The sequence below is a fragment of the Fragaria vesca genome, linkage group LG3 (assembly GCF_000184155.1).
Source record: "Fragaria vesca subsp. vesca linkage group LG3, FraVesHawaii_1.0, whole genome shotgun sequence".
Taxonomy (NCBI): Eukaryota; Viridiplantae; Streptophyta; class Magnoliopsida; order Rosales; family Rosaceae; genus Fragaria; species Fragaria vesca.
Window position 1 is genome coordinate 26,802,546 of NC_020493.1, and position 12,518 is coordinate 26,815,063.

At 37.7% G+C, this 12,518-nt stretch overlaps 1 protein-coding gene and 1 pseudogene across 2 annotated transcripts in view; both read left to right on the forward strand.

Annotated features, from left to right (window-relative positions):
• Nucleotides 1-676, forward strand: part of LOC101309237 (ABC transporter C family member 10-like) — a 5,390-nt gene extending 4,714 nt beyond the window's left edge. The window contains exon 9 of the mRNA XM_004296252.1: nt 604-676. Within this exon, the coding sequence (XP_004296300.1) occupies nt 604-676 (73 nt within the window). The remainder of the gene's footprint in view (nt 1-603) is intronic.
• Nucleotides 677-1,902: 1,226 nt separating this feature from the next.
• On the forward strand, nt 1,903-7,360 carry LOC101309527 (annotated as a pseudogene). Its single transcript, XR_184401.1, has 11 exons — nt 1,903-3,933; nt 4,058-4,378; nt 4,463-4,549; nt 4,716-5,303; nt 5,394-5,558; nt 5,681-5,975; nt 6,069-6,283; nt 6,366-6,671; nt 6,769-6,832; nt 6,912-7,151; nt 7,242-7,360. The product of XR_184401.1 is annotated as an ABC transporter C family member 10-like (transcript).
• Nucleotides 7,361-12,518: the final 5,158 nt, after the last annotated feature.

Sequence of the window (12,518 nt, forward strand, 5' to 3'; positions counted from 1 at the left end):
ATATGTGTTTGTCGGTGAGTCGTGGTTTGATTGGTTAAAGTGTTAACTAACAACTTAATTTAAGACCATGAGTTCAAATCTCATATGTATGATCTGTTAGTTATTCAATAAAAAAAGTTTTATATATATACAGGTCTTCTCGGTTGATTTTCATTTTTGCACCATTTTTCGATCCAATTTCCTCATCTCCACCGTCCAGTATATCTAGATAATATTGGGTAGATCATCTCTGCAAAATTTCAGCCAATTTGGTAATCGTTAAAGCCCTCAAAATTGTGTTTTCCTGGCATAAACATGAACCGGACAGAATTCAGTCCGTCTATTTGTTTTTCGAGTTTAAGGGCCTTAACGATTACCAAATTTGCTGAAATTTTGCAAAGATGATCTATACAATATTATCTAGATATTGGACGGTGGAGATAAGGAAATTCGATTAAAAAGTGGTGCAAAAATAAAAATCTGCACCAATGGTGCAAAAAATGAAAAATCCGCACAAAACCATTGGTGCGGACGTCCGCAGCTGAGAAAAACTATATATATATATATGTGACTCTCTCTCTCTTTCTGATGCTCACAGTCACTTTGCAACGCTTGTGGGATCAGGTATCGCAAGCTCAAGCTCAAGGAGAAGCAACGGGAGGGAGCTTCCGGAGAGGGCAGCTCTAGTGCATCATAAGGATTATGGAAGACACAGATTAATCCCGAGTGTTTCGGGTCTCAATAAATTAAATTTTCATATTCTTAAGGAACATGAACTTTAAAGTTTATCTTCGATTTATACTTTTGCAGTGAATTTTCTGTTATGGGATTAGTCTTATGAATAAGTTTCAAGTTCATTATTTTCCTTACAATTGACTGAAATCACTGAATATATAACTTCGAAATTTTAAGTTTTTAACTAGTCCTCGACAAGACGCAAGTTGGTGGTGCCCTTAAAGACATGACCAGAACAGTTACCCGCTAAAGTCCATGCTCTTTTATGACTCTAAAACACTACAAATGGCAAAAAACCAACCCACGTACACCGTTTTCCTTATCCAAAAAGCAAAGCCCATATGTGTGCCATGATTTTGCTCTGGACCCAATTAATAAATGTTTGCATGACCCGCAAACAGGGAGACCCTCTTCAATAATTTGATTGGTTTTTGTGCCTCCAATATTTGTTAAATGAATAAACCCCGACATTCTCTTTGTAAATCACAAAAGAGTTACTAGGTCCTCGTTTCTTCAGTACTGAAATGAGAAACTAACTTCCTTGTCAAGCTGAAACTCCATAGTTGCATTTCTGGTAATAAGGCCATCCACTTATATTCGCTAGTTGCATATTGTCAACTTGTTTGATTGGTTCCGAGTTCTTGCACTGTTTTTATTCCATGTTCAACTTCGTCTAGCTGTAATTATTGGTACAGAACAAAAGCAAGAGATTGGTTTTTCTAGTATTTACATGTAGACTGGATTGTTATTATGATCATGTATTGTGGAACTCTTTTATAATAAGTTGTTGATCTGTGGTTGCTGTTTTCTTCCTCCTTTGTATGATATGGTTGAATTTCACAGCAGTTGAGCTGTTGAGGTCAGAGAGCTTGCTGAGTGATGAACTGGGTGACTTGGTAGAATCATATAGTTTCTGCTGCCGCTGCTGCTTTGCCTAAGAGAAAGAGGACCTTCTGTTCTCTTGGGCCAAATTTCATTGGTATGTTCCTCATACTTCTCTACTCATCAAGCTAAAAAGATACTATCTTTGATGTTTTTTTGGTTTTAGTTTTGATAACAAGCTTTATGCTTTCTGGATTGTTTTGGGTTGTTTTAAGTTTGTCGTGAAAATTTTTCTTAGTATATTTTCTTGTGTTGCATACTATGCAGAGTAAGAAGAGCAGTAGAGGTCTAGAGTAACCGAAAAGGATGACGGGGGATTTATGGACCGGGTTTTGTGGGGGATCTGGAGGTTCAGAGAGTTTTAACTTTCAGTTTCTGGTTCATCCTTCGTCATGCGTTAATCACGCGTTGATAATTTTCCTAAACATTGTACTTCTTGTGGTGCTCTTGTTCACTGTGTTTCTCAAGTCATCAAAAATAGTTCATGTTCCAGCCCGATTTCTAGGCTTTTCGAGTTGGCAAATAGTCTCGGCCATTTTCAATGGCGGTCTTGGATTTGTGCACTTGTGCTTGGGAGTCTGGATTTTAGAAGAGAAGCTGAGGAATTCACACACTGCTTTGCCTTTGAATTGGTGGTTACTTGGTATTTTTCAAGGCTTCACATGGTTGTTTTTGAGTTTAACTCTAAGCATCAGGGTGAAGAAACTTCCAAGACAGCCTTCAAGACTGCTGTCCATCCTTGCATTTTTGTTCTCCGGAGTTGTCTTTGCTCTATCGCTCTTCGCTGTCATTTTCAGAAATGAAATATCAGTTATGATAGTACTAGATATCCTGACTTTCCCAGGAGCAGCATTGTTGCTGTTATGTGTTTTCAAGGGGTATAAGTATGAAGACGGTGATGAGATCATCAGTGACAATGGCCTTTATACCCCTTTAAATGGTGAATCCAATGGCAATAGTGAAGGTAATGATCATACAACCCCATTCAGCAAAGCTGGTTTATTCAGTAGAATGTCATTCTGGTGGTTAAATTCATTGATGAAAAGAGGTAGGGAGAAAACTCTGGAGGATGAAGATATACCGGAGTTGCGCAAGGAAGATCGAGCAGAAAGTTGTTATGGGATGTTTCTGGAGCAACTGAGCAAGCAGAAAAAAATTGAACCAAATTCCCAGCCATCAGTGTTAAGGATTATAATCCTATGCCACTGGAAGGAGATTTTACTATCTGGTTTCTTTGCTTTGCTGAAGATACTCACTATCTGTGCTGGTCCTCTGCTTCTCAATGCCTTCATTTTGGTTGCAGAGGGAAAGGAAAGTTTCGAGCATGAAGGTTATCTGTTAGCCGGAGCACTTTTTGTTTTGAAAACCATTGAATCCTTGTCACAAAGGCAGTGGTACTTCAGATGCAGGCTTATTGGTTTGAAAGTTAGGTCTTTGCTGTCAGCAGCCATTTACAAAAAGCAATTGAGATTATCTAATTCTGCTAAGTTGACACACTCAGGTGGTGAGATTATGAATTATGTTACTGTTGATGCTTATAGGATTGGAGAATTCCCATTTTGGTTCCATCAGACTTGGACTACTAGCATCCAGCTCTGTTTTTCTTTGGTAATTCTTTTCCGTGCGGTCGGCCTAGCTACATTTGCAGCCTTGGTGATGATACTTTTTAGTGTTATTTTGAATGCTCCACTTGCTAAGCTACAACATAAGTTTCAGAGTAAGCTTATGAAGGCACAAGATGAAAGACTCAAGGCTAGTTCAGAGGCTCTAGTGAACATGAAGGTCTTAAAGTTATATGCATGGGAAACACATTTCAGGAAGGCAATAGAGAAGTTAAGGAAAGAGGAGCACAAATGGTTATCTGCAATGCTGTTCAGAATAGCATATAGTACATTCCTCTTTTGGACAACTCCTGTTTTAGTCTCTGCTGCAACATTTGGGGCATGCTATTTGCTCAATATTCCGTTACATGCGAATAATATTTTCACTTTCATCTCCACTCTGAGACTTGTTCAGGACCCCATTCGAACAATACCTGATGTTTTTGCGGTTGTCATTCAAGCCAAGGTTGGATTTGCTCGTATTGTGAAATTCCTCGAGGCACCTGAGCTGCAACCTTCAAATGTCCGGAAGTACAACATGAAGAATGTAGATAAGTCCATTGAAATTAAGTCAGCTAATTTTTCATGGGAAGAGAATTCATCGAAGTCCATACTGAGAAATATAAATTTAGAGGTTAGACCAGGCGAAAAGGTGGCTATATGTGGAGAAGTTGGCTCAGGAAAATCAAGCCTTTTGGCTACAATTCTTGGAGAAATTCCGACTGTGCAAGGAAATGTAAGTTACTACTTTGCTCTGTTCCATTAGCATACAAATCTTTTTTAATGGGATCTAGCTGTAAATTACTTTGAAATAGAAAAATGTACATAATATAACCAGCATTTTCTTTATCGACTTTCAGATTCAAGTTTATGGCAAGATTGCCTATGTTTCTCAAACAGCATGGATTCAGTCAGGAACTATACAAGAAAATATTCTCTTTGGCTCTTGTATGGATAGTAAGAGATACCGGGAAACACTTGAGAGATGCTCACTAGTAAAGGACCTTGAGCTGCTTCCCTATGGTGACCTTACTGAAATAGGGGAGAGAGGGGTGAATCTTAGTGGAGGTCAGAAGCAGCGGATCCAACTTGCACGCGCTCTCTATCAGGATGCTGATATATATCTCTTGGATGATCCATTCAGTGCTGTTGATGCACATACTGCCACAAGCTTATTTAATGTAAATTTACATTCCGAACTTGGGCTCTGCCTTTTTTTTATTTTACTTCTTGCTTATACTGCAAGCTAACTTGTACATTGGCAGGAATATGTAATGGAAGCACTTTCAGGCAAGACAGTACTACTTGTGACCCATCAAGTTGATTTCTTGCCTGCATTTGATTTCGTTTTGGTTAGTCTTCTCTAACTCTAAATCTTTTGTGTGCAAAACCAATATATTGATTGTTGAGGGCTAGTAATGTGCAAGTTCTGTGTTATTCGTGAATGATTTAATGTTATCATTAGCAGATCACTGCTGGTCGAATGCAAATGATTTTAAATTTGAATTTTGTAAACAGTTGATGATGGATGGGGAGATCCTACAAGCAGCTCCGTATCAGCATCTATTGGATATAAGCCGAGAATTCCAGGATCTTGTCAATGCACACAAAGAAACTGCTGGTTCCCAAAGGCTTTCAGATGTCACTTCTGCTCAAAATTCTGGAATATCATCTACAGAGATTAAGAAGAGTTATGTGGAAAAGCCATTGAAAGAAAATAAAGGTGACCAATTGATTAAACTAGAAGAGAGAGAAACAGGAGACACAGGTCTAAAGCCATACATACTGTATCTGAAACAGAACAAAGGATTCTTGTACTTCTCAATTGCCATTTGTCTACACTTCACTTTCGTTATGAGTGAGATTGCGCAGAACTCTTAGATGGCTGCTAGTGTCGACAATCCAAATGTTAGCACATTGCAAATGGTTTTGGTTTACTTAGCGATTGGATTCCCCGCTACATTCATTTTTCTGTTCAGATCTCTTGCAGTAGTTATTGGGGGTCTTGAAACGTCAAAGTCTATATTCTCACAACTACTAAACTCACTTTTTCGTGCACCCATGTCATTCTATGATTCAACACCCTTGGGAAGGGTACTTAGTCGGGTATGCATTTCAACTAGAAACTTTGGTTTATAGACTAGGAGGGCATGAAAGATACTAATAGCTTTATCAGCTGCATTGTTTCATGGTTAGGTTTCGTCTGATCTGAGTATCACAGATATTGATATTCCATTCGCTTTAGTATTTGCTTGCACATCTATCATCAATGCCTATAGCAATCTTGGAGTATTGATTGTTGTTACCTGGCAAGTCCTGTTTGTCTCCATACCAATGATCTGTGTCGCGATTCAGCTACAGGTAATGCTCTGTGAGGTTCTTTCATATGTCTGAATTTAAATTTGAAAGATCAGAGAAATTTCTTTTTGTCTGAATAAAATATGATTAAGCATGAGGGAACATGATGGCATTTCTTATTTCAGAAATATTACTATTCCACTGCAAAAGAGTTGATGAGGATCAATGGAACAACCAAGTCCTTTGTAGCGAACCATCTCGCCGAGTCTGTCTCAGGTGCCATTACCATAAGAGCTTTCAATGAAGAAGAGCGCTTCTCGGCAAAGAACTTTGACCTCATTGACACGAATGCTAGTCCTTATTTCCACAGTTTTTCGGCAAATGAGTGGTTAATTCAACGGTTAGAGATGATCAGCGCAGCGGTTCTTGCCTCTGCAGCACTTTGTATGGTTTTGCTTCCAACTGAAACTTTTAGCTCTGGTAAGTTTTCCTTGATATTTCTGGAAGTACCTGCCTGGAGATTAAACTATTGATTTTTGACACTTCTACTAATGATTATATATGTTACTGCAGGATTTGTTGGGATGGCACTTTCTTATGGTCTATCATTAAACGTGCTCTTGATCAATACAATTCAGAACCAGTGCACTATAGCAAATTACATCATTTCTGTAGAAAGACTAGATCAATACATGCACATTCCGAGTGAAGCCCCAGAAGTAGTTGAGGGAAATCGTCCACCAGCCAACTGGCCTGTAGTAGGAAAAGTGGAGATACAAAATTTGCAGGTAAAGACCGGTGTGTCTTTAGTATTGAAAACTAATATTTATGTTGAAGAAGGTTACTAAGCCATATTTGATGTCAAAACAGATAAGATATAGGGAAGACACACCACTTGTTCTCCGAGGGATCAGTTGTGTTTTTGAAGGAGGGCATAAAATTGGTATTGTTGGTAGGACAGGCAGTGGGAAGTCTACTCTAATCGGTGCTCTATTTCGGCTGGTTGAGCCAGCCGGAGGGAAGATCATAGTCGATGGCATTGACATCTGCACTATAGGCCTTCATGATCTGAGGTCAAGAATTGGAATAATACCTCAAGACCCTACTCTCTTTAGTGGGACTGTTAGATACAATTTGGACCCTTTATCTGAACATTCAGACCAGGAAATATGGGAGGTGAGAGTTCAAGTTCTGTACTATGATTGTTTTCTGTGACGTTGCTTTTAGGTTGTTTATTTGGACTAAGCGGAGATTTATCTTGTGCATTTTGAAGGTCCTTGGGAAGTGTCAGCTTCGAGAGCCTGTCGAGGAGAGAGAAGGCGGCTTGGACTCGTTAGGTAAGGTTATGTAGTTTGATTAGTATCAGAATGTGGTGTGTACTTTGTATATGTAAATTTTGATCAGCTTCTCTTTCAGTTGTGGATGATGGATCAAACTGGAGCATGGGGCAAAGGCAACTTTTCTGCCTCGGGCGCGCGCTTCTAAGGAGAAGTCGGGTATTGGTGCTTGATGAAGCAACTGCATCTATTGACAATGCAACTGATACGATCCTGCAGAAGACTATAAGGACTGAGTTTGAAGCTTGTACAGTAATTACGGTAGCTCACAGGATACCAACTGTGATGGATTGCACAATGGTGCTTTCCATTAGTGACGGTGAGAATTTGATTTAATGCTCATCTAAGAAAATCCATATGTTTGCATCCATTAGTGTTAATGAAGCAAGTATATTCCATTGTTCTTCAGGAAAAATAGTGGAGTATGATGAGCCAATGCGGTTGATGAAGAAAGAAGGGTCGCTCTTTGCGCAGCTTGTCAAGGAGTACTGGTCTCATCTCCAGTCTGCAGAATCTCATATTGAATGAAATATTTCTTTTGTAGCCATGAAATAAATCTCATATTGAACGAAACATTTCTTTTGTAGCCATAAAAAATAGTGAACCAGAAAGCAGCTTGGTGTGTGGGCCAATGATCTTTTTGGGCCACTGTCCTTGTAGATTGATTATGGGCCTCCTCTTATTGCGGTCTTACAATCTACTGAGTTTATTTTACTTATTTTTTTTTTAATAAAAAACTTTGCCTATCACACTGATTGTACATGGATACAAATTTGTTCTCCACCTTATTTCCCCACAGTCATCCCCACCCACTTAAATGACACATGTCATATTTTCTTTGACTTATCTAACTATGGTTAACAATATAAATCTAAATTTTTTTATTTAGTTTAAATTTGTAAGATTGGGTATTGGGTTTTAAGGTGTAGGGTTTAGGGTTTTAAGGTATGGGGTTTGGGGTGTGGGGTTTAGGGTTTTGGGTTTGGGTTTAGGGGTTATTCTTTTATCATGATTAGACATATATAGTTAAGTAAAACCCTAAAACCCTAAACCCGAAACTCGAAACCCTAAACCCCAAACCCCAAACCCTAAAGGCCTAAACCTTAAACCTTAAACCCTAAATGCCTAACCTCTCAAATTTATATTAAATAAATAATTGATATTGTTAACCATGGTTAGGTGTGTTAATGAAAACGGACATGTGTCATGCATTTAGGTAGCTAGGTGGGCATGAAGGTGGGGAAGTAAGGGTGGGGAGTAAATTTATAACATACATTAGGTCGGCTCACTCATTAGGTCGGCTCACTTTAAATAAGTGAGCATATAACTGTCAAATTAGAGGTTTAGTTGGATGTATTTGTGAAGTGTTCTAAGATGAATGTTTAGAAGTATAAATGTGTTTATTCAGGACGAGTAGTCCACTTTTAGGGGTAATTTTGCTAAATTTTTTAGTAAAGTTATTCTTAAAATAAGTCCCTCAAGGCCTCTTAAGATTTGAGTGTGAAACATGGTGTGGATACATTCAATTTCTAAATTGAAAATTTCTATGAGGCTAGAGCCAATCAACCAAAGAGGGTTCAAACCCTAGCAAATGTGCTGAAGACTTTGACTTCTTAGGCCTCTTTATATAGGTCAACAATTGAAAACCCCACACTTAGTCCTAGTCGTTCACTACTCTAAGTCATTTGTAAGCATTAAAGCCGGTCCATCACTCCATCAGTTGATAGCATGGCTTTGCACCATTTTGGTTACCCTGGCATGACAGCAGCCAAGTGACCCAATAACTCAACTGTAGAACCTAGCATTGAGAAAAGCATATGAGTCTTGAAAGGGTTCATCGTTGGGAAAGAAAATATAAGCTTTGCAAAGGTTGTCGACCTATTTAAAATGACACAGTTGCAAAGCTTTGCAAAGGTTGTCGAACTATTTAAAATGATTGGGACCAAAGTTTGCGATCCCAGCCAGACAAACCTCAACTCTCCCTCCATCCTTCCAAAATGTTGGCGGTCCTCCACAACCGGCCTCAAAAGCGCTATAACAATCTACAAGTTTGGCACAAAGTCACACAATGCTCGTATTTCAAACAGAGCTTTGCCACGATACCTAGAGCAAAATGAAACTCAAAATCTGGGAAGGGGAGAGATTCGAAAAGTGATGAGTATAAACCTCTGAAAACAACAATTTCAATGACTTTACAAAACAAGGCATCCGTGAGTCACATAAGCTCGATCACGAATAAAACAATAAAAGACACGAATTGTTGAGGCTAAAATAGTTCAGAAGATGTTAGGAAGTGTCTATACACACATAAATGGGAAAGAAAGAAAAAAAACCAGAGGTCCAAAAAATGTGAAATTTCTGAAAAACACTGTGCTATAGGAAAGGGGTTTGGCCCAAATTTGGTGAAACATGAGGGGAGGGGTAACAAGTTTTTTTTAATTTTCTTTCAAAAATTAAGGTTCATGAGGTCGGTACCATAATAATTGAAGACATCACAAGCTTGGAAATTCACTCAATACCTCTGAAAATAACAATTTGAATAACTTTACAAAACACGGCACGCGTGAGTCGTTTAAGCTCGATCGTGAGTAAAATGATAAAAGACGCAAACTTTTGATGTTAGAATTGTTCAAAAGATGTTAGGAGGTGTCTATAAGCACACACAAACAGAAAAAACAAGAGGTCCAAAAAAATGAAATTTCTCAAAACTCGTGTGCTATATAGCAAGGGGTTTTGGCACATCAGGTGAAACTTGATGGGAGGGGTAATTGTCACACCCCGGACCCAATGTTGATGGTTTCCAAGCACTAGACACCGAACCCGAGGCGTGAGCAGGAAAAATAAAAGAAACTAAAACAATTTCAAATACTTTTCTCAAAATAAAAGAAAATAAAACGTTTACAATAACAAAAATAATTACAAAGACAAAACAGACAGGCCTTGTGATCTAGCTCACTTCTAATCTTATGTAAACCTGGTTGACTCTCGTACACATCAACTAAATGACACAGTTAGTCTTCTTGTAAGATGTGTCCACCTACGCATTCTATAGGGGTGAGCTTACGCTCAGTAGGGCTAAACCTCTTAAGTTATTCTTATCTAAGTCGCAAAATAAAGTTATCAAGTAACAAACAATATTTTATATAAATAATAACAAATCGATGCATGTATGCTAATGAATGATTTCCTCAATTACTAGTTAATCAGTCCATACATTAAAGACATATGAGCCTATCCGTCCTATATCGTGTAGATGCCTCGAATATACGACCAACCAATCAGTAATATCTTACCACCTGTACCTCTTTTGTTAGTAATCTTATTATACTCATGGTCTCCTGATCCATAACCTGATAAGATCATTTTATCGATGTCCGCCATCGAAAGGGCATATTTTCCCTGCATTTGTGCACGTGTGGGCTAATCATAGATCCTGAGATAAATGAAAATAAAACGTTTACAATAACAAAAACTTTTCTAGAAACAATTACAAAAACGTTTAAATACTTTTCTTGAAATAAAATGAAATAAAACGTTTACAATAACAAAAACAATTACAAAGACAAAACAGGCAGACCTTGCTATAGCAGTGGTTTTTTACTTAAATTGGGTGAAACTTACCGGGAGAGGGGTAACAGGTAATATTTTTTTAAAAAATGAGGTTCCCGAATATCAAAAGAATTGAAGACATCACAAGCTGTAAATTCACTCTATACCTCTTAAAACAACAATTTCAATGGTTTTACAAACACAACACGTGTGAGTAATTATTTTCTTGACGTAAGTTTGGAAATGACATATTGTTATGCAATATCAAATACTTCCTTCCAATAATATTGATATGCAATATTAATTGCTCAATTATATAGCTATGATGCACGAACTAATTTCCGGGACGTAAATTTAGAAATTAATTTGGAAATTTGCGGAATTAAATTCTTTCTGAAAATTTTGAAATTTGATATGAATCGCTCAATAAACCTTGAGAGCTAAAAAGGTAGCATGGGATGTGTGGCCCAACCAAAATGCCGGGGAAGCTTGGCCGTATATATGAGATTGGACGACCGTAATTGTTGATAACATGCACATGCACATGCACGTAGCCTAGCCTTCAGCATTTGCCTTTGCACCTTGGCCGGAAAATGATCGGAACTCTAATATGGCTGTGAACCAGAGTGATCTGCATACTTCGCATGTATTATACCAGAATAGACGTCCAAATGCTTATTACAAGTAATTATGTGAAGATTAGATAAGAGCAAGCTGAGGGAATTCAGTCAAAGTTTCCCGCAGTGTTAATTCATGTGGGTTATAATTATCTCACCTAGCTTTTGAGATTACCTACCATCACATATGGTTAAGTTTGAGGCATTATGCCAACCCAGAAACTTTAATGTATGCTACTATATATACAGACAAAACTACCATAACTGATAAATAAATTAAAGATGAAAACATGGATGCTGTGCTGTGAAAACCTTCTGTATGTATACATAACCAGAGCTTATCTCTTTCTATTAGCCCAAGTGAACTTGATTATTCAAATTTGCAGAATTCAAATGACAGTGTTCTTGATCTTTCTTGGGTTAATTCAGTGTCTTACATGCATTGAGATCTAAGGAAAGAAAATGTGGTGGGTATTGATCACTCTAACATATATTAGCTTGGTTGAGAATTGTCATTCTAGTATGTTTGGCACTGAATTGAGGGATAGAGGTTTTCCTTTTATTCCCTTTTGGACCTTCTATGAAAGACCAAAACCCTTTTTTGCATCTTATAATTAAATTCTCCTTGCATTTTCATTTCAGACACCCTCTTGTCCATATAAATTAAGCCTCTCACTTTCAAGTCTCTCTTCCTCATCCCTATTGTCCCCATACTTTTCAAGTCAGGCCCCTCTTTTGTTTACATGTAAGTATGAGTACTGTGTCTGTGTGGTACTAGTACCAGCAGTAGCTAGCTAGCTAGCTGGTTTGATCAATGATCATCTTGTGAGATCAATCAATAATATCATGAATGCTATATCTATGAAATTAGATCCATTTCCTTCTCTACTTTGATTTTCGAAATTGATTCTTCATCTGCTTGGTGTATCAATCAAAGGGTGGTTGATTTTTCATGCATAAAAAGGATCAATAAGGAAAATGGTAGATCTAATCATTTGGAGATGATATGATCCTTCTTAATTTCTTTAGGTGATAGGGATCTGCTACTATTTGCAAAATATTTTTTTTCTTTCTAATATATGGATCTGTTGAGATTTTGTTATTTCCAAGTAATGTAATTGATTTTTTTGATCGATCTATACGATCGGTATGTCTGTATGAACCGACGGTGCCTCTCAATGTTATTGATAACGTTGATTTTTATTTTGGGATCGGCTATTTGTCAATTTTCTTGGTCGAATCTTCCGGTCTCGTCTGGAAATAAACAAAAGTTTACATTTGTTGGACATGCGCAAGCCTTCATCGTTGTGGGCCAATGATTATGCTGATTCCATTATATAATGAACATAATCAATGATGATGAGAAATATCACTCACTGATCAAATTAAATCCCTCTCTGATATTGTCTACATGCGGACACTGAATTGTTTATCCGACTGTTTTTGTTAATTTTGGGGCAAAAGAAAGAAAAGGTGATATATGCCTACATATCCCACAATATTTGATATTTTTTTTTTAT